Raw genomic sequence first — 21,472 nt, forward strand, 5'->3', positions numbered from 1 at the left:
ATGGGTGACTTGAATTCGAGAGTAGGAAAAGGGAGAGAAGGAAACATAGTAGGTGAATATGGATTGGGGGTAAGAAATGAAAGAGGAAGCCATTTGGTAGAACTTTGCACAGAGCATAACTTAATCATAGCTAACACTTGGTTCAAGAATCATAAAAGAATATTGTATACATGGAAGAATCCTGGAGATACTAGAAGGTATCAGATAGATTATATACTGGTAAGACAGAGATTTAGGAACCAGGTTTTAAATTGTCAGACATTTCCAGGGGCAGATGTGGACTCTGACCACAATCTATTGGTTATGAACTGTAGATTAAAACTGAAGAAACTGCAAAAAGGTGGGAATTTAAGGGGATGGGACCTGGATAAACTGACTAAACCAGAGGTTGTACAGAGTTTCAGGGAGAGCATAAGGGAACAATTGACAAGAATGAGGGAAAGAAATACAGTAGAAGAAGAATGGGTAGCTCTGAGGGATGAAGTAGTCAAGGCAGCAGAGGATCAAGTAGGTAAAAAGACGAGGACTAATAGAAATCCTTGGGTAACGGAAGAAATATTAAATTTAATTGATGAAAGGAGAAAATATAAAAATGCAGTAACTGAAGCAGGCAAAAAGGAATACAAACGTCTCAAAAATGAGATCGACAGGAAGTGCAAAATGGCAAAGAAGGGATGGCTAGAGGACAAATGTAAGGATGTAGAGGCTTATCTCACTAGGGGTAAGATACATACTGCCTATAGGAAAATTAAAGAAACCTTTGGAGAAAAGAGAGCCACTTGTATGAATATCAAGAGCTCAGATGGAAACCCAGTTCTAAGCAAAGAAGGGAAAGCGGAAAGGTGGAAGGAGTATATAGAGGGTCTATACAAGGGTGACGTACTTGAGGACAATATTATGGAAATGGAAGAGGATGTAGATGAAGATGAAATGGGAGATACGATACTGCGTGAAGAGTTTGACAGAGCACTGAAAGACCTAAGTCGAAACAAGGCCCCGGGAGTAGACAACATTCCATTAGAACTACGGACGGCCTTGGGAGAGCCAGTCCTGACAAAACTCTACCATCTGGTGAGCAAGATGTATGAGACAGGCGAAATACCCTCAGACTTCAAGAAAAATATAATAATTCCAATCCCAAAGAAAGCAGGTGTTGACAGATGTGAAAATTACCGAACTATCAATTTAATAAGTCACAGCTGCAAAATACTAACACGAATTCTTTACAGACGAATGGAAAAACTGGTAGAAGCCGACCTCGGCGAAGATCAGTTTGGATTCCGTAGAAATGTTGGAACAAATGAGGCAATACTGACCTTACGACTTATCTTAGAAGAAAGATTAAGGAAAGGGAAACCTACGTTTCTAACATTTGTAGACTTAGATAAAGCTTTTGACAATGTTGACTGGAATACTCCCTTTCAAATTCTGAAGGTGGCAGGAATAAACTACAGGGAGCGAAAGGCTATTTACAATTTGTACAGAAACCAGATGGCGGTTATAAGAGTCGAGGGGCATGCAAGGGAAGCAGTGATTGGGAAGGGAGTGAGACAGGGTTGTAGCCGCTCCCCGATGTTATTCAATCTGTATATTGAGCAAGCAGTAAAGGAAACAAAAGAAAAATTCGAAGTAGGTATTAAAATCCATGGAGAAGAAATAAAAACTTTGAGGTTCGCCGATGACATTGTAATTCTGTCAGAGACAGCAAAGGACTTGGAAGAGCAGCTGAACGGAATTGACAGTGTCTTGAAAGGAGAATATAAGATGAACATCAACAAAAGCAAAACGAGGATAATGGAATGTAGTCGAATTAAGTCGGGTGATGCTGAGGGAATTAGATTAGGAAATGAGACACTTAAAGTAGTAAAGGAGTTTTTCTGTTTGGGTAGAAAAATAACTGATGATAGTCGAAGTAGAGAGGATATAAAATGTAGACTGGCAATGGCAAGGAAAGCGCTTCTGAAGAAGAGAAATTTGTTAACATCGAGTGTAGATTTAAGTGTCAGGAAGTCGTTTCTGAAAGTCTTTGCATGGAGTGTAGCCATGTATGGAAGTGAAACATGGACGATAAATAGTTTGGACAAGAAGAGAATAGAAGCTTTCGAAATGTGGTGCTACAGAAGAATGCTGAAGATTAGATGGGTAGATCACATAACTAATGAGGAGGTACTGAACAGAATTGGGGAGAAGAGGAGTTTGTGGCACAACTTGACAAGAAGAAGGGACCGGTTGGTAGGACATGTTCTGAGGCATCGGAGGGCAGCGTGGAGGGTAAAAATCGTAGAGGGAGACCAAGAGGTGAATACACTAAGCAGATTCAGAAAGATGTAGGTTGCAGTAAGTACTGGGAGATGAAGAAGCTTGCACAGGATAGAGTAGCATGGAGAGCTGCATCAAACCAGTCTCAGGACTGAAGACCACAACAACAACCCGTAGAAAGTCCTGAATCCAGACAGAAATCTGGCAGACTCTCGGTAAGCTCGTATTATGTTCACTGAACGACAGGGAGGAATTGTATGGAATACCTTCTGGCAGTCGAACAACACGACGTCAGTCTATACTCCTTTGTCTTCAGCGCTCTAGATATCATGCCTTTGCGAAGAGCTCTGTTTACGGGATCCATGTTGATTTTTACAGAAGAGATTTTCGCTCTCCAGAAGCGTCATAATACGTGAGTACAAACATATTCCACAATTTTACAACCGATGAACGTCTGCCAACATAAGTTCGACGACCCTTCTTGAAAATGGTGATGTCATGTGATTTTTGTCAATCGCTTCGTCCCAGTCATTGTTCCAGCGATCTACACTACTGCTTCAAAGGGAGCAAGTTGTTTGGCGGCGCAATCTCCATCGAATGTCACAGGTATTTCAATCGGTCCTATTGCCTTTCCATAACGGAGCGATTTTAATTTTTGTATTCACTAATCCCAATGTCTACCATTTCGGCGTTCGTGCGATGATTGAATGGAAGAACCGAATCATAATCTTCTGCGGTGCAGCAGTTTCGATACTATAAATTCAGCATTTCTGCCTTCTCTCTGCCATCTTCCGTTTCGGTGCCCCCATGGTCGGTGAGTGACTATATAGATGATCTAGTTCCGTTTACTTACTTTAACAGGACCAAAACTTTTTGGGACTTCTAGTCAGATTTGCTGTCAAAATATTACTTTGGAAATCATTTAAGGCTTCTCTCATTACCTTTCATACTCATTTTTTAAATGTAAAATGGAGTTTGACCTCGCTTAAATCTGTGATGAAGCTCTCTTTGCTTTCGTAACAACTTTCTAACACGGCTATCGTACCACGGTGGGCCTTTAACATTCCTCACAACCTTGTCCAGCATATACTAGACTATGACATATTGTACAGTTCTCCTGAATTTCATCCTCAGAGCTGAATATTTGATGTTGACTGCTCAGAAATTTGGCAGTTTTTTTCCTATCACTATGGCTAAGTAAACAAAAATTCCTACCCGTCTTAACACTCCTTGTAAAATCTGCAGTCGATAACGCTATAACAACCGTATGATCACACGTGTCCTTCTCTGCATGAATTGATTCTAAAAGCTCTGAAGTGAATGAATTTCAGCCCTGCACTACTTTACAAGATGTGTTTAACTAGAATGAACAGTCACGTAGCTGTCGTAGTGGAAAGTATTGTTTAGTTTAGTGAATGAGTTGATAATGAGCTTAGGGAGGAAACAGTCAGCAAGTAATAAAGAAAACCGATATTGAAACTTCGACGGTTCTCTGCAATTTATTGCGTTAGTTGGTAAACCATAATTCTACCTGACCACAGCAATATCTGTTTTTGAGAATCCATTATTAAAGAATCCATGGAAATACGCCTGGAGGAAAATCTGATGAACTGTGATAGCGTATACCATTTGGACAGCATGTGGAACTCCATTATATCCACGATTTGTTCTAATCGAAGACGACAGTGTGTGCCAACGGTTGTGGCGAGCGGTAACTCAAGAGGACAGCCGAGTTCCGCGCCGCCGCCGCGTAGTGTGCTCCGTCTGTCAACTTGAGTTCTGACGCATGCGGGGAATGCTCGGAGCGCGCTATGTATGGCGGAACAGAGCAAGTCTTCATCAGTCTTCGATGGTTCACCTGAAGATAACTGGCAAGCGCCCAGTCGAAATATCGTAAGATGAATTAAACAACGACCGCCTGCAAGCCCGAAGTTTGTTTGAACAGGAAGGAGGTAGAATACTCCACTCTCCTGCGACCGATCCTTGAATATTGCTTTTCTTTCTGGGACCATTCCTGGGTAAAATTGACAGAGAAAATCGAAAAGATCGACAGATAACCGTGTTTCTTTCACAAATTCGGTTACTAAGCGGGAAACTTCACAGAGATGTTCAACGAACTCCAATGGAAGACGTTACAGGAAAGGCGTTGTGCATCACGATGTGTTTTAAAGTTGAAGCTCGTGTTTTGGCCGGTACCGCAGCACAGCGTGTTCGATCAGGGGACTAGCCACCCTTGAAAAAAAGAAGGAATAAAATAGGGAAGCGCTCATCGACTGAATTTATTGAACTTAAAATATATCCTGTGTCATCCACACAGAAACACTCATGAAACAACAATGAAGAAACCAATCGAAAGAAAGAAGGAAAAAAGTGGTTAGCGTCCTGCCTCTAGATGGTGATCTCCGGGTACGGATCACTGCCGGGTCGGAGTTTTTCTTCACTCGACATCATGTTGTCCTAATCATTCATCTCGTTTCCATTTTATGTGCTAACCGCCGAATTGGAGTCCAGTAGAAACACTTGCATCTGGCGGCTGAACAACTCGAGACGTGGTCTCCCAGCCAATAATGCCATACCATCATTTCATTTCATTTTTTACTGTTGAAATTCCGAGAGCGTACATTCATAGAAGTGTCTGGTACATATATCTCACGAAAAGACAATGAACGCAAAATGAGAGAGCTTCACTCCCTCAGGGAGGCTTACAAACAGTGGTTTTTCCCGCGACTGTGTAACGTTACGAGTATTTAGGCGAGCTAATCGGCCGCTCACCATTGGTACGAGGTAAGATGAAATTGTTGTATGGCTTAACGCTGATGGGCCCGCGGCTCATGGCGTGCCGTGGCACGTCCAGCAAAGCTACGTGTAGAGGCCAGCCAGGTACAAAGGCAAGCAGTGTCGCTGGGAACTGGTGAATCCCAAAGCTGGGAATTTGGGCAACTGTTGTTCGCATGGCTTTTGTGCAGGAGACGATGCTCCAAAAATGGCGAACTGTCAGACAAGCTGAAATGATGGCTTCTTACAGCTCTTTGAGAAACTATAATAATTTACAAACAAATATTAATGCAATTGTGAATACACTAGCGATCCCAGAAAAATGAGGCGCATCCAATGACACAACGCTAATTTAAATATCTTTAAAACAACGAAAGTTAATAATTTACAGTGAACCTCTGAACTAACAGGTTTTAAACGCTTCATGTGATTTCAGCATACGATATCTCAGATGATACCATTGCACTATAGCTATGTCGCTGAAAGCTGTGTATCTGTATCTATTTTATTTCTTGATTTATTACGTTTTTTATACTTTTCCGTTATGCAAATATTGGTCAGAGCATCGTATCCGCCACTATTACACAGCAAATGAATACTGCATGAAAATTTCATATTTTGTCATACTTGCGTATTTATTTAGTGAACAGTTTACTAATTTGCCAGTAACTTTATTGAAGTGTTGATTGTAAGTGCTATTAAAAAAGGTGCTAATTTATAAGTTGTCAGTCGCATGTGTTGGCAGACACCACACTTGAAAAGAGAACCAAAAGATGCTTCTGACAAGCAGGCCTAAGTAATTGTTTAAACACTATTTAACGGCAATCTGTGGTCATTTATTGTGAGCGCACTTGCACAAGAATACTGAGTTATTTATTTATAGAATAAACCTTTACTTACATTTATTGTGAATGTTCTGAGTGTGACCAAAGATTTATAACATTTCTTTAGTTAAATATTATTTTAATACGTTAGTTTAGTCAAGAAAGTGGTCATGTTGAACCAGATCATGTCTGCAGAGCTTAAGAACGATGTGGTTTTGGTGGGGAGGGCCTTCAGCCAGTGGAAAAGCCGACAGTAGCGGAACACTACGGGAGTCAAGTGGAGACTGGGACTTTTCGACTGAAGAGCTCGAGGGAGCGATTCTGGACACTTTGTGCCGAGTGCGTGAAGAAAGCAGACTTGCCTACGGTAATGTGTGTGAGTCAGTCGTATAGGTGACTGATTCTGAGTGGTGAACGGCCGTTACATTTGAAGGGACTCACGAGAGGTCTGAATGTGCTCCGCTTGTGTTATGAAACCGAGGATAGACAGAGTATGAGTTACTATTCTTTGTATCGCGTATGTTAATTTGTGAATCATCATGTTGAACTCTGATCTGTTTTGAGCTTGTAAATTCATGTATTCTGACCACGAAATGCACTTAGTTTTCGTGTATCTTTGTTGACTATTTAGATTGGAGATTTTGCTATCATTCTCGTAACGCACCCGACGCAACTTTACTGCATTTCATAAGGGTATTTTGTGTATTTTAACTGAATTCGTAGGACCACTTCCCATTTATTTGAGATGTCCTTTCTTGAATAAACATTATTCCAAATAATTCTCTGTCGTCTACATCAATTACAGACATTAGAATAGAATCCTCGTTATTAAATTATTCATTTAACTTTTATTTTACATTTCTGTGTATTTTATTAACTAGGAATGCTAGCCAATGCACAGACTATTTGAGTGCAGGATCACGGCTACATGTTATTATTTGCAGCGAATCAGCTGCGGGTCATGAGAGCAGGCGTGCGCGGCAGGACCCTATAACTACATCGAGCTATTCTTTTCAAACAGAGCCGTGCATAGTCCATATAACTAAGGTACGAGCAACCGTAAGGTGGCTTCCGGAGTATAGATGTAGATGGAGATACAGCTTCACATGTCTGTTGCACAGATGTATGGCCGGTATTGGTGAAAAGTGTAGGCATTATCTGTTATAGCCCTTGGCTTCCGATGCATGCTACACACCCACAGTGTAAAGGCAGGGATGCATTTTCCGAGCATATAGTGCAAATCTATATGAATAGCAACCAGATACATGAATGGTCACGCTATGAGTCTTTATACAGAAGAAATTAATTATAAAAGAATTACAAGAATATGTAACTGAAATTTTGTAACATCAGAGTGTGCCAGTACTTATGACAATTAGTAGTTACAATTCTCCATTTTATTTGTTTTACTTCTAGTGCTCTGAGTAGTATGTGGTGAATGAGCATAGGTTAGTATTGATAAATGTCCTGTATGTTTTGCACTTGAATTGTTTACCTCTTGCAAAGTTTTGAAACTTATGTTAATAATAAGAATATTGTGAATTTAACTTATACTACAGGTATGTACTGTAACAGTGTAACATACTTTGCAAGCCTAGAGCGATAAAAAATGTAACCTACATTCTCCATTAATATTTAGCATATGCCTGTGCAGTTGACATACTAAGTTGCATCTCGCCGAATAACGATCTTTAATGTAAACGCTGAAGATGTAAGTTGGTTCTTTTTGCTGATGATACAAGTATAGTAATAACATCCAAAAACCAAGAACTAAGTGATGTAATTGTAAATGATGTTTTTCACAAAATTATTAGGTGGTTCTCAGCAAGCGGACTGTCTTTAAATTTTGATAAAGCACAGTATATGCGGTTCCGTACAGTAAATGGCACAGCTCCAGTAATGAATATGGACTTTGAACAGAAGTCTGTAGCTCGGGTGGAATTTTCAAAATTTTTTGGTGTGTCGATTGATGAGAGGTTGAACTGGAAGCAACACATTGATGCTCTGCTGAAACGTCTGAGTTCAGCTACGTATGCTATTGGGGTTATTGCAAATTTTGGTGATAAGAATCTCAGTAAATTAGCTTACTATGCCTACTTTCATTCACTGCTTTGGTATGGCATCATATTCTGGGGTAATTCATCGTTGAGTGGAAAAGTATTCATTGCTCAAAAACGTGTAATCAGAATAATTGCTGGAGCCCACCCACGGTCATCCTGCAGACATCTATTTAAGGATCTAGGGATTCTCACAATAACCTCACAGTATATATATTCACTTATGAAATTTGTTGTTAATAATCCAACCCAGTTCAAAAGTAATAGCAGTGTGCATAGCTATAACACCAGGAGAAAGGATGATCTTCACTATGCAGGGTTAAATCTGACTTTGGCACAGAAAGGGGTAAATTATGCTGCCACAAAAGTCTTTGGTCACCTACCAAACAGCATCAAAAGCCTGGCAGATAGCCAACTAACATTTAAAAATAAATTAAAAGAATTTCTAGATGACAACTCCTTCTACTCATTGGCTGAATTTTTAGATATAAATTAAGGAAAAAAAACAACAGCTTAAACATTAGTCATGCAATATTTTGTGTAATGTAATATCTTGTAGAGACAGCTTTTATTAATCTGACACGTTCCACATCATTACGAAGTGTCGTATTCATGATCTATGGAACAAGTATTAATCTAATCTAATCTACTATCTGCACGAGACTGCTGACTTGGATCTGTATTGTGTGAGTAAGTGTGAACACTATCATAGTTAGTTCGTGTTTCAAATGTTTGTGTCGTCTTCATCATCATCATTTCATCCTCATCGACGCGCAAGTCCTCGAAGTGGCATCACCTCAAAAGACTTACACCAGGCGATCAGGTCTATCTGGCGAGAGGCCCTCGCCACACAACATTTCATTTCAATGTAATAGCGTTCAATACATGAGGCATAAAGGTGAGCCTAAAGAATTTAGACTCATAATTTTGTTTAATGTGGTTCACAGTAGGCTGTTGTAGTTATAGGAATTTTATTGAACACTGCATGAAAGTAATAAGCGATGGCTAGTATATATTATTTCTTTGACTGAAAACTGTAATAACCGTGTCTAATAGCCTCTTAGACGAGACCTAAATGCTAATCCTTCTTTCTGGTCCCCTGTAAATTATAGGAATTTCATTTTCACGCAAGGATTATTTCACCGTTCTGATGAGGACACTGCATAACAGTCTATGTTCTGCACGTATCTGACATTTATTTGGGACCCTAGTGTGCGAATTTATTTTTGTAACGACATAAACGAAAATAATCTTACTTGTTTCACCTTCTGGTACTTTATATCTAGGTTTATTTCGTTCTAGGGGTTACGCGTGTAATAAGAGAGTATGAAGAAAAATGAAACATGTTGGCTGTACGTTTTTACCATTTTTGTTGTTTTTATGTTAATGACAAATACCCACAACACTTTTGACAATTTAATTTCTGTCCACTTTTACTTGATAAGTGCCCTAAGTCGGTCTTGGAATTAAATAAATATATCTAATAGCGCTGATGTAATTTTAACGCAACTGGAAGCTTCTTATGATTATAATAGCCTGCGAACTGATGAAATAACAAGAACGTACATATTTGTACTGACATATTCAGAATGTAATGACAGACTGGTTATAGTCCGTAGTAACTGGTGGCTGACGATTATCATTCATCGTGCGCTTCGTACATAAGACTGTAAAGTTCATCCGACATAATTAATTAGCAGATATTTCTAAAGACAGTGAATGGATACATGATTTGTCCAAAAGATACTCACCGGCTGCTGGTTGACCCTTGTAACTTCTGGCTGATTATATCTCCTCGGGGGAGGGCGCTTAGCGGCCTCCATATATTCCCTAAGTTCCCAACTTCTTATTTCTTGGAATATGTTTCGGACATGCGGTTCAGTTTTTTCTTTTTCTTCACTCAGAGTTTTCTGCCTTTGTAAATATGCAGTGTAATCGGCACAGATTGAATACGGATTGCTCCACATCCCTATCATATTACCATCAAAACCATACTGTTGCTGTGGCATCAAGTCATTCCGAAATACAACTTCCGAATCGTCCTCACTAGTCTCAGTCTCGCTAGTGATTTCTATCTCTGAATAATCACGTGCCTCGTCTGGTGGAGTCTGAAAAATAAATCCATCCACTTTATAACATTCCACAAAACGCGACTGCAGTATCGGAAGTACATTTAATACGTGTGTTCAGTGCCCTCGGAAAGAGAAAGAATAAAGATCAGTCACAATAAAACGTGAGTGATAACAAATATGTACACAAAACATGTTGCCACAACAAAATCACATTTTTAAAAATCAAGGGATGTGTTAACTCGCTGGTAAAATTCACGTTTACATCGTTTAGTTTGCAGATTACAAGTTGTCAGTACAGGACACCATACAGATGGTCCTGCAAAACCATATAATGTGAAATCAGGGTAAGAACAGAAACAAGCAGAAACTGTCTTTAGGCTTCATTTTGTTAGATAAATTAGAACCTAAAATATGTTCACTTTTACAGTTGTCCAATAAACAAAACCCACAGATGATGGCACATTGATGCTGAAACGTTTGTGGGTAACAAGAAAAAAAGGTTTTGCAAGAAAAGGCGAAACATGTATCCCACAATAACCTAGATTATAGATGAAAAATAAATTTATTTAGCTAGCAGTTATGTTAGCTTGCAGTATATTTGGAGATAAAGCTAGTCTGTACTCTAGCTGAATATAAATATGACAATATTATGAAAAGGATAGACTGCTACTGACCACGTAGTGGCAGCGGCCAGAGACAGTGATCATGAGTGTGTGAGTTGGGTTTGCGTGAATATGTGTGTGGGTGTGCGTGCGTCTGTGTGTGTGTGTGTGTGTGTGTGTGTGTGAGAGAGAGAGAGAGAGAGAGAGAGAGTGTGTGTTGCCTACTTCAGAAGAAGGCCTTTTGGCCCAAAGCTTACTTGTTTAGCAGCAGTAGTTTTGTTAAGCCTGTCTGCGACTCAGCGTCTCAACTACATGGTGAGTGGCAATCTATCGGTTTCATAATACTGTCATTATTCCATCCTGGATCTAAGTATGTACCCATATACCCGTCTGTTTTCTGTACCGTTTAATGACGTAAACGAATGATAAATTTTCAGCAATTGTGATATTTTTAAAGGCGGCTCCGAATCACTGACGGTTTGCAGATGAGTTATATGGAAAACCACAGAGAAACGGGGAAAATAACATTTTATGGCGAACTGTTAACAGTTATTCGCAGAATGAACAATATAGTTCGCAAGTAACACAAATGAAGCGAGAAGTGAAATGTATAGTAAAATGGTGACAATGGCTCTATATCAATGATAAAATTTCCATAATTGTGATATCTTTAATGGCGGCAACATGTTTTGGTCACTGAAAATGAGTTGAAAAAATATCCATCATAATTTCTATTGTACTTACTTGTTGCTTCACAGTAAACTCATCAGGAGAGACTACTCGTTTAGGAAGAGGGTACTGCCAGACACCTATAGGGACGTCGGCACCAAGATTCCATCGCCCTCGCTTCTGTCCATCGGCTCTTTCAGGCTCCGATGGGCTGCTCGCGGTAACAGAAGCTCCCAGTGGCCGCCGAAACATTTTCTTCACGGCTCCCTTGCCAACGGGACATCGTGTAGCATCTGGGTCTATTTCACGACGGACGACAGGATTTCGTGGGGGATCTTTCGTCGTCTTCTGTGTGTTACCGGCGACATCCTCTGTCTGTGAGGGGCTTCTTTGACAATTCTGTTCGGTTTTCTGAAAAGTCAGTGATAAACTGTCATTATTACATCTGGCGCAGTGAGGCTAATACGTACGAAATATATTGTTATTTATGTTGCAAACAGTGTTTAAGACGGTCTAAGAATACTGCAACTCGGTTCCTGGTAGTGTGCTCTGGTCACACAATCGTCATCCGTCTGGGAGCAACTCCGTTGTGCATGTGCAACATCTGGATGTGGCCGCTGTTAGAATATTAGAGCACTGTAAACACCTGCAGTTGCTACGAGGGTAGTCATAAAGTTTTAATTATCACCTCTAAAAAATAAAGTTGTGTAATTAATTTATTGTATGTTTCCAGGCACATGTCAGCAGCCCTGGAACACAATGAAAGCCCTCCGTCCGTCCAATTCAACATGACCATGTACACTAGAGAAACTGTGGCGAGGAGATAAGCTCGTTGCAACGCCAAGCATTAATAAGAAAGCTGAAATTGTTTTAACCACAATGGACTATAGAATTAATAATAGCTAAACGACTGGAGTTAGTTCATCAGTGAAGTGTCAAATGAAAGTTGATAATGTGAGTAAATACCACAACAAGCTACTTTTCATATCGCGTATATTTATAAAGAATTACAGATGAGTTTATGAAAAGTTTACATGCAAATGTGCAAGTGTTGCATAGTTACACATAATATGAAGCCAGCATGAGTTTCCCAGATCCTTACCTAATCCTCCTTGTCGATGTTTACACACACTTTACTATTTCATTCGTATTTATAATTTTTCTTAAAAGTTTGTCACGTTTCTGGATTTTGGCATCCTTCGTGAACTTTATTAATAACTTGTTCATTTCTGTATTAACTGAATAAGATGTCGAAAAATGACTACAATAATGAACGGTAATTTAATACATTAGTTGACTGTGAAATTAGGTTTAAATGTGATTGTTGGTTATTATTTAAGTGTCTCACTTCCAGCCATTAGTGTGTGATGCCATAGAAGATACTGAAGGGCAAGTAGCATGACCCTCACAGTCTATTGTCTTGGTGGAATTTGTCGTTGGCCAGTGTTGATGAGTGGGATGTGTCGAGTGACTGTGCAGCTGAGCAGTCGCATGAGTTATATGCTCTAACTATTCTTTGGACTTGGAATCATTTATTGAGCGAGAGATAAATCCTTTAACTTTTCATTGGGTTTGGAATAATTTTCTGCGTGAGAGTTATAGACTTTAACTTTTCACTGGACTCACAAGAGGACCACATAGCATTCGGATATTTGTAATTTTTTGTATTTATGATAGGTAAATTCCAACGTCCTTGTTGCAGTGGTAACACCGGTTCCCCTCATATCACCGAAGTGAAGCGCTGCCGGTCTTAGCCAGCACTTGGATAGGTGTCCGTCCAGGTCTGCCGACCGCTGTTGGCAAGAGCGGTGCACTCGGCCCTTGTGAGGCCAATTGAGGAGCTACTTGATTGAGAAGTAGGGGTCCCAGTCACGAAAACTGATAAAGAACAAGAGAGCGGTGTGCTGGCCACATGCCCCTCCATATTCGCATCCAGTGACGCCTATCGTCTGAGGATGACACGGCGGTCGGTCGGTACCTTTGGGCCTTCGGAGACCTATTCGGGCGAAGTACGTGAAGTACAGAACTCAAATATACTTCTCCGAAAACAGTTCGAAACAACTCTACAAAATTATCGAGAAAATCGACTTTGAAATTTTCCATCCGTCTTTAATAGGCTGAAATAAGGTACATATTTATCGACGAGCATTGTGGCTCTGTGGTAAAGTGCTCGCTGTGTGTGTGTGTGTGTGTGTGTGTGTGTGTGTGTGTGGGTGGGTGGGAGGGTGGGTGGGTGGGTGGGGGAGGGCGGTTAGGATCGATTCCGTGTGGAATAAAATTTTTAGACAAAGGTACATGTTTGGCAAGCGTTTCCGTGCGGCGTAGAATAAATAAAGCGCACAAGACTAATAATCGTTAGATCGAGTATCGTTTCTGTCATTATTTTTTTCGTTTTTTCTCATTCAGTTCGAATACCTACGTGATTTACACATAAAATTCATCAAATATGTCCTGATGAGCACATTAAATTGCAGTTTTTTTTAAAAATTCACTTCTTCCTTACCTAATTACATTTGCACTCAAAAATCCAGTTTTCTTTGCAAACAAAAATTCTTAATTACCAACATTTTGTAAAGGATTGTTAGTCAAGATTTTATAATTAAAAGATTGTAAATTAAATTTTTTCCTCGCTGTTTGTATTTTACACTTCACGCAAATACCCTTACTACACGCACCTTTGTCTAGGAATCACATTCTTCCAGGATTCGAATCCAGGTCCTCCACGTACACACCGGTACCTCTAATACCCAGTAGCACGTCCCTTTTGCACTGAAGCATGCCTGCATTCACCATGGCATACTATCCACAAGTTCATCAAGGCAGTGTTGGTCCAGATTGTCCCACTCCTCAACGGCGATTCAGCGTAGATCCCTCAGAGTGGTTGGTGGGTCACGTCGTCCATAGACACCCCTTTTCAAGCTATCTCAGGCATGTTCGACAGGGTTCATGTCTGGAGAACACGCTGGCCACTCTAGTAAATCGATGTCGTTATCCTGAATGAAGTCATTCACAAGATGTGCGCGATGGTGGTGCAAGTTGTCGTCCATGAAGACGAATGCTTCGCCAATATGCTGCCGACATGGTTGCACTATCGGTCGGATGATGGCATTCACGTATCGTACAGCCATTACGGTGCCTTCTATGATCACCAGCGGCGTACGTGGACTCCACATAATGCCCCCCCAAAATAGCAGGGAAACTCCACCTTGCTGAACTCGCTCGACAGTGTGTCTAAGGCGTTCAGCCTGATCGGGTTGCCTCTAAACACGTCTCCGACGATTGTCTACATCTACATCTACATCTACATCCATACTCCGCAAGCCACCTGACGGTGTGTGGCGGAGGGTACCTTGAGTACCTCTATCGGTTCTCCCTTCTATTCCAGTCTCGTATTGTTCGTGGAAAGAAGGATTGTCGGTATGCTTCTGTGTGGGCTCTAATCTCTCTGATTTTATCCTCACGGTCTCTTCGCGAGATATACGTAGGAGGGAGCAATATACTGCTTGACTCTTCGGTGAAGGTATGTTCTCGAAACTTTAACAAAAGCCCGTACCGAGTTACTGAGCGTCTCTCCTGCAGAGTCTCCCACTGGAGTTTACCTATCTACATCTATATCTACATCTACATTTATACTCCGCAAGCCAACCAACGGTGTGTGGCGGAGGGCACTTTACGTGCCACTGTCATTACCTCCATTTTCTGTTCCAGTCGCGTATGGTTCGCGGGAAGAACGACTGTCTGAAAGCCTCCGTGCGCGCTCGAATCTCTCTAATTTTACATTCGTGATCTCCTCGGGAGGTATAAATAGGGGGAACCAATATATTCGATACCTCATCCAGAAACGCACCCTCTCGAAACCTGGCGAGCAAGCTACACCGCGATGCAGAGCGCCCCCTGCTACCCGTGTAGCCGCTTGCTGCGTGTAGTGGGCTCCTGACCTATCCAGCGGAACCCGAAACCCCACAACCCTATGGCGTAAGTTGAGGAATCTGCAGCCCACACGGTCGCAGAACCGTCTCAGCCTCTGCTTCAGACCCTCCACTCGGCTCTGTACCAAAGGTCCGCAGTCAGTCCTGTCGACGATGCTGCAGATGGTGAGCTCTGCTTTCATGCCGCTAGCGAGACTGGCAGTCTTCACCAAATCAGATAGCCGCCGGAAGCCAGAGAGGATTTCCTCCGATCCATAGCGACACACATCATTGGTGCCGACATGAGCGACCACATGCAGATGGGTTCACCCTGTACCCTTCATGGCATCCGGAAGGACCCTTTCCACATCTGGAATGACTCCCCCCGGTATGCACACGGAGTGCACATTGGTTTTCTTCCCCTCTCTTGCTGCCATATCCCTAAGGGGCCCCATTACGCGCCTGACGTTGGAGCTCCCAACTACCAGTAAGCCCACCCTCTGCGACCGCCCGGATCTTGCAGACTGAGGGGCAACCTCTGGAACAGGACAAGCAGCCATGTCCGGTCGAAGATCAGTATCAGCCTGAGACAGCGCCTGAAACCGGTTCGTCAGACAAACTGGAGAGGCCTTCCATTCAGCCCTCCGGAATGTCTTTCGCCCCCTGCCACACCTCGAGACGACCTCCCACTCTACCACAGGTGAGGGATCAGCCTCAATGTGGGCAGTATCCCGGGCAGCCACAGTCGTAGCCCGATCGGGGGATGTGTGGGACGAGCTGGCCGTCCCCGACAAATCCCCATTCGGACCCCCACAGTGATGCCCATTGGCAACAGCCTCAAGCTGTGTGACCGAAGCCAACACTGCCTGAAGCTGGGAGCGAAGGGATGCCAACTCAGCCTGCATCCGAACACAGCAGTTGCAGTCCCTATCCATGCTAAAAACTGTTGTGCAAAGAACGTCTGAACTAATGTACAGAGAGCACAAACAAATCGACACAAAATTTAAGCGGTTATTAAAATACAAGATTGCCTAGTATATGCAGTAATGCTGCTACTTGCGCACTGCTGTCACACTGCTCGGCGGCGGAAAGAGACTACGCGATTTTACACTATTCAGGTACTAAAACGCGATGCTACAACTCCCAAATACTATAATACGCCCGAAATTTATGAATTAAACAATGCAAGTATAAAAAACACGCAAAGAAATTAATTAAACTATGTAACAAATAAGTGAGCTAGGAGTATACGACTTTCTGCTGGCAGCTGCTTATCCAACGGCGGCGGAGAGTGTGGTGTCACCGCCAGACACCACACTTGCTAGGTGGTAGCCTTTAAATCGGCCGCGGTCCGTTAGTATACGTCGGACCCGCGTGTCGCCACTATCAGTGATTGCAGACCGAGCGCCGCCACACGGCAGGTCTAGAGAGACTTCCTAACACTCGCCCCAGTTGTACGACTGACTTTGATAGCGATGGTTCACTGACAAAATACGCTCTCATTTGCCGAGACGATAATTAGCATAGCCTTCAGCTACGTCATTTGCTATGACCCAGCAAGGCGCCGTTACCAGTTGCTATTGATACTGAGTCATGTACAGGCAAGAGCGACGCTCATCATTAATGGATTAAAGTTAAGTATTCCACCAGCTACGTCCGTTTTTCTAAAGTCTAATTTCCTTGTCCTGTTCCAGACCTCACGCCAGCCTGCGTGAGCTAAAACGCGTGCCTTTCGGCTTCCTCTAGTACCCGGTGTTGGCTCTCCTGCCAACCCACAACAGAGAGCACACTGGTTGAAGGCGTATGCGACACCCATCGGTGAAGAGAACGTGATGCCAATCCTGGGCGGTCCATTCGGCATTTTGTTGGGCCCATCTGTACCGCGCTGCATGGTTTAGTGGTTGCAAAGATGGATCTCGCCATGGACGTCTGGAGTGAAGTTGCGCATCTTGCAGCCTATTGCGCATAGTTTGCGTCGTAGCGCGACGTCCTGTGGCTATACAAAAAACATTATTCATCATGGTGGCGTTGCTGTCAGGGTTCCGCCGAGCCATAATCCGTAGGTAGCGGTCATCCACTGCAGTAGTAGACCTTGGGAGGCCTGAGCGAGGCATGTCATCGATAGTTCCTGTCTCTTTGTATCTCCTCCATGTCCGAACAAAATCGCTTTGGTTCACTCCAAGACGCCTGGACACTTCCCTTGATGAGAGCCCCTCCTGGCACAAAGTAACAATGCGGACGCGATCGAACCGCGGTATTGACCGCCTAGGCAAGGTTGAATTACAGCCAACACAAGCCATGTAGCTCCTTCCTGGTGGAATTACTGGAACTGATCGCCTGTCGGACCCCCTACGTCTAATAAAAAAATGATTCAAATGGGTCTGAGCACTGTGGGACTCAACATCTTAGGTCATCAGTCCCCTAGAACTTAGAACTACTTAAACCTAACTAACCTAAGGACATCACACACATCCATGCCCGAGGCAGGATGCGAACCTGCGACCGTAGCGGCCGCGCGGTACCAAACTGTAGCGCCTAGAACCGCATGACCACACCGGCCGGTCCCTCCGTCTAATAGGCGCTGCTCGTGCATGATTGTTTATATCTTTGAACAAAGGGACTGTGTCGGTGCTGCAATACCCACAGTCCATGTCTATCTTCAGGAGTTCTGGGAACCGGGGTGAATCAAAACTTTTTTTGTTTTGAAGCTTTCCCGACGGATCTGTTGCAAATACGCTTCTCGTTGCCGCCGGATTGTATTGTGTAAATCGCACAGTATTTCATCGATGCAACTGCTCCTCATAATCTGGTGGTGGTAGTTGCTGCTGTCACTGTTGGAAGAGATGACTGATGATAATTGCGCGGCAACGACGAAATTCATCAGGCAAGGATCAGGCAATACGCACGCGCAGGAAGACCCTCGCAGTTGACTCTCAGCAGGGGGCACTAGAAGCGCCGCTTTCCTCCAACAACGAGCGTCTTCCTGGTTAAAGTTAAACTTTCAAAACGCTGTCGAAATAACACCACAGGTCAGAATGACGTCAAATTGCAACGGAATATTATCGGAGAAGGGGGAAAACGTATGGCAGAAGAAAAAAAACAGTGTGAAAATTGATCAATAGTTGGCGCTGTATGAGTCAGAATACGTAAATGAAAACACCTGTCATGCGCACGACCCATTGAAGTTGGTATAAATACGCCGGGTACACGGCTTTTCCTCCTTTCTCGTCTGCGACGTTCGCTATGACTGTCTCACTGCAGGATCGCGCTCTGCTTGTAAAGCTGTATTACAAGAATTATGACTGTGCACACGTCGCTCTGCAGAAGTTCCGGACACTGAAGGGTTTGAAAAAAGTCGTTGGTTCGATGACTGGCGTGGTTCTGGAGAAAATGATTCGGAAATTCGAAAAGACGGGTTCTTTTGGTGTGCAACCTGGTAGAGGGAGGAAACGAGTTGATTCAACGTCAGTGGAAACCGCGACCACAGCAGTGCAGGAGACGAGTGGTGGTATGCAAACGTGTAGTGCACGGAGAATTGCCCGAACATTGGACATACCCGGGAGCACGGTGCGTAAAATCCTATGAAACATCCTTCTTTGCTATCCATTCAAGCCGGCCGGAATGGCCGAGCGGTTCTAGTCGCTACAGTCTGGAAGCGCGCGACCACTACGGTCGCAGGTTCGAATCCTGCCACGGGCATGGATGTGTGTGATGTCCTTAGGTTAGTTAGGTTTAAGTAAGTTCTAAGTTCTAGGGGACTGATGACCTCAGAAGTTAAGTCCCATAGTACTCAGAGCCATTTGAACCATTTTTTTATCAGTTCAAAATAACCCATGTGTACGAGTTTCTTTCTGTTGACCTGCAAGCAAGAGAGACCTTTGCTTCAGAATTTCTTGCTCGGAGGGAAGTGGATAATGATTGTTAGTGGAAGATTTTGTGGACAGACGAAGCTCACTTCCATCTGACAGGATATGTCAATACACAGAATTGTCGAATATTGGCAACGGAAAATCCACACGCAAGTCAACCAGCACCACTTTATCCTGAAACGGTCACTATGTGGTGCGGGTTTACGGCATCATTTGTCATAGGGTCATGTTTTTTCGAAGAGACAGATGCTTGCGGTCCTGTTACCTGTACTGTCACTGGTAAGCGCTATGAGTGTCTTTTGCGCAACCCCGTCATTTCAGGTCTCCAACAGCGTTGATGTGTAGATGGGATCATTTTTATGCTAGATGGCGCACTTCCGCACATTGCAAATCCAATTAAGAAGCTGCTGAAGCGCCATTTCTCTACAGCCTGGCCGTCCCGATCACCTGATCATAATCCGTGTGTCTTCTGGCTGTGGGGCTATCTGAAAGATTTTGTGTTCAGTGTTCCGATTGCAAACTTAATTGCATTGAAGGCACGCACTGCTTAACACATTCTGAAAGTGACCCTGGAAACTCTTCGATCAGTTGTGGAACATGCTGTTTCTCGTTTTCAACTTGTTGCAGAAAACGGTGGACAGCATATTGAATGTATTTTGCGCCAGTCACACGGAAATTCATATCGGATTTCATTTTGGTTGATGCTTTTTGTGCGGTTTTTGGCCTCAGGACAATTAAAAACCGATGCGAGTGATGCTCTTTATGTGGGGTTTTGCCTCAGGACAATTAGAAACCGTTTTTACCATCCGATGTGATATGACCTTGTCGTGGTGGATGGGCTTACGTAACTAACGGTATCATACCTGTACACCCATGCACACTGAGCAGTACAGTTTGTTTAACGTTAAACGTACACTTTGGGCACTGTTGTATGATTCATTTGTCATTTGTAGTTGACCACTATTAAATTATGATGCTTACAGCGCCATCTATTGCAACGTTTTATAAGTACGAGGGTTGGAACTTGAATAGTGGCAACTATTTATTCACAACCGATACAAAAGAGTTACATGTTTTCACCTTTTACTGTCCTTCAAAGTAGTCACTAGCGCTATGAAAAACCCGTTGCCAGCGATGTGGCAGGCGTAGTATACCGTTAGCAGAGCCTGTTCTGTTGATGTTGCGAATGGAGCGGTCTACTGCCTGTCGAATCTCTGGAACAGTTCTGAAGCGAATGCCACGAAGTGGTTCCTTCATCTTCGGAATCAAATCAAAGTCCGGGGAATATGGTGGGTAGTACAGTACTTCCCAGTCCCATCGAACAAACAGCAGCCACACCTTCCGCTGTATGCGCCCGCGCATTGTCGTGCAAAACGATGGGTGGGTTGCGCAGAAAGTGTCATCGTTTCTTTCACAAAGCTGGTCACAGGTGATGCTCCAAAAACGAACAGTAATTCTGTGCATTGACGGTCTGCCTTGGAGGAACGTAATGCGTTAGGATAACACCATCACAGTCGTACACGAGAATCACCATAACTTTAGACCGCTCCATTCGCACCATCAACAGAACAGGGTTTGCTAACGGTATACTACGCCTTCCACATCGGTGGCAACGGGTTCTACACAACGCTGGTGACTACTTTGGAGGACAGTAACAGGTGCAAATATGTAACTCTTCTGTATCGGTTGTGAATACATAGTTGCCATTATTTAAGTTCCAACCATCGTATTTATTTTTCTTCTGCTATACGTTTTCCCCTCCTCCGATAATATTCCGTTGCAATTTGACATCATTCTGACCAGTGGCGTTATTTCTACAGCATTTGAAAGCTTAACTTTAGTCATGATCACCCTGTATATCTCACTGATACGTCTATTTAATCAAGGCGCTTTAGGACTAATTCTGTATTAAACATATTGGATTTAAAGCGACTTTTTACGATTGTCTTCTCTGATAAGTCAACATATTGGGTTGTGTATTGCCCGCACCAAACCACCGGTGCACTTGTAATGTGACGAAAGATTTTTTGCTGATGGGAGGAACATTGTAATCACAGATAAAACACCAGAACTCCTACTGAAAGCTAATGAAACCCTAAAGAATATTTGTAATTGGTCAGCACGAAATAAACTTACACTGAAAATAAAAAAACTGCATGAATTTCTGTTTAAGAAAGGAATTGTGTAAAATTACATGTTGATGAAAATTTGTGGACTGTATAGCAATAACAAGTTTTTAGGAATTAATACTGTCACCTTATGTGGAATGAACGCACATATACAGTATCAAAGCAAATGCCATCAGCATGCTATGTCCTTAGAGTCCTGTCACCAATGTGTAACAGAAAATAATTTGTTGTAACACAGTATTATTACTTTCACTCCGCTTTAGCTATTGAATCATTTTAGTGGTCCCATACATAAAACATGAAAAAGT

General features: G+C 42.7%; 1 protein-coding gene across 1 annotated transcript in view; it reads right to left on the reverse strand.

Moving 5' to 3' along the window:
* The window catches only part of LOC124556065, a 158,731-nt gene that overhangs the window by 77,100 nt on the left and 60,159 nt on the right, over window positions 1-21,472 (reverse strand). Inside the window, exon 5 of the mRNA XM_047130094.1 lies at window positions 9,897-10,023. Within this exon, the coding sequence (XP_046986050.1) occupies window positions 9,897-10,023 (127 nt within the window). The remainder of the gene's footprint in view (window positions 1-9,896; window positions 10,024-21,472) is intronic.

This window comes from Schistocerca americana, chromosome X, assembly GCF_021461395.2.
Source record: "Schistocerca americana isolate TAMUIC-IGC-003095 chromosome X, iqSchAmer2.1, whole genome shotgun sequence".
NCBI classification, from domain to species: Eukaryota; Metazoa; Arthropoda; class Insecta; order Orthoptera; family Acrididae; genus Schistocerca; species Schistocerca americana.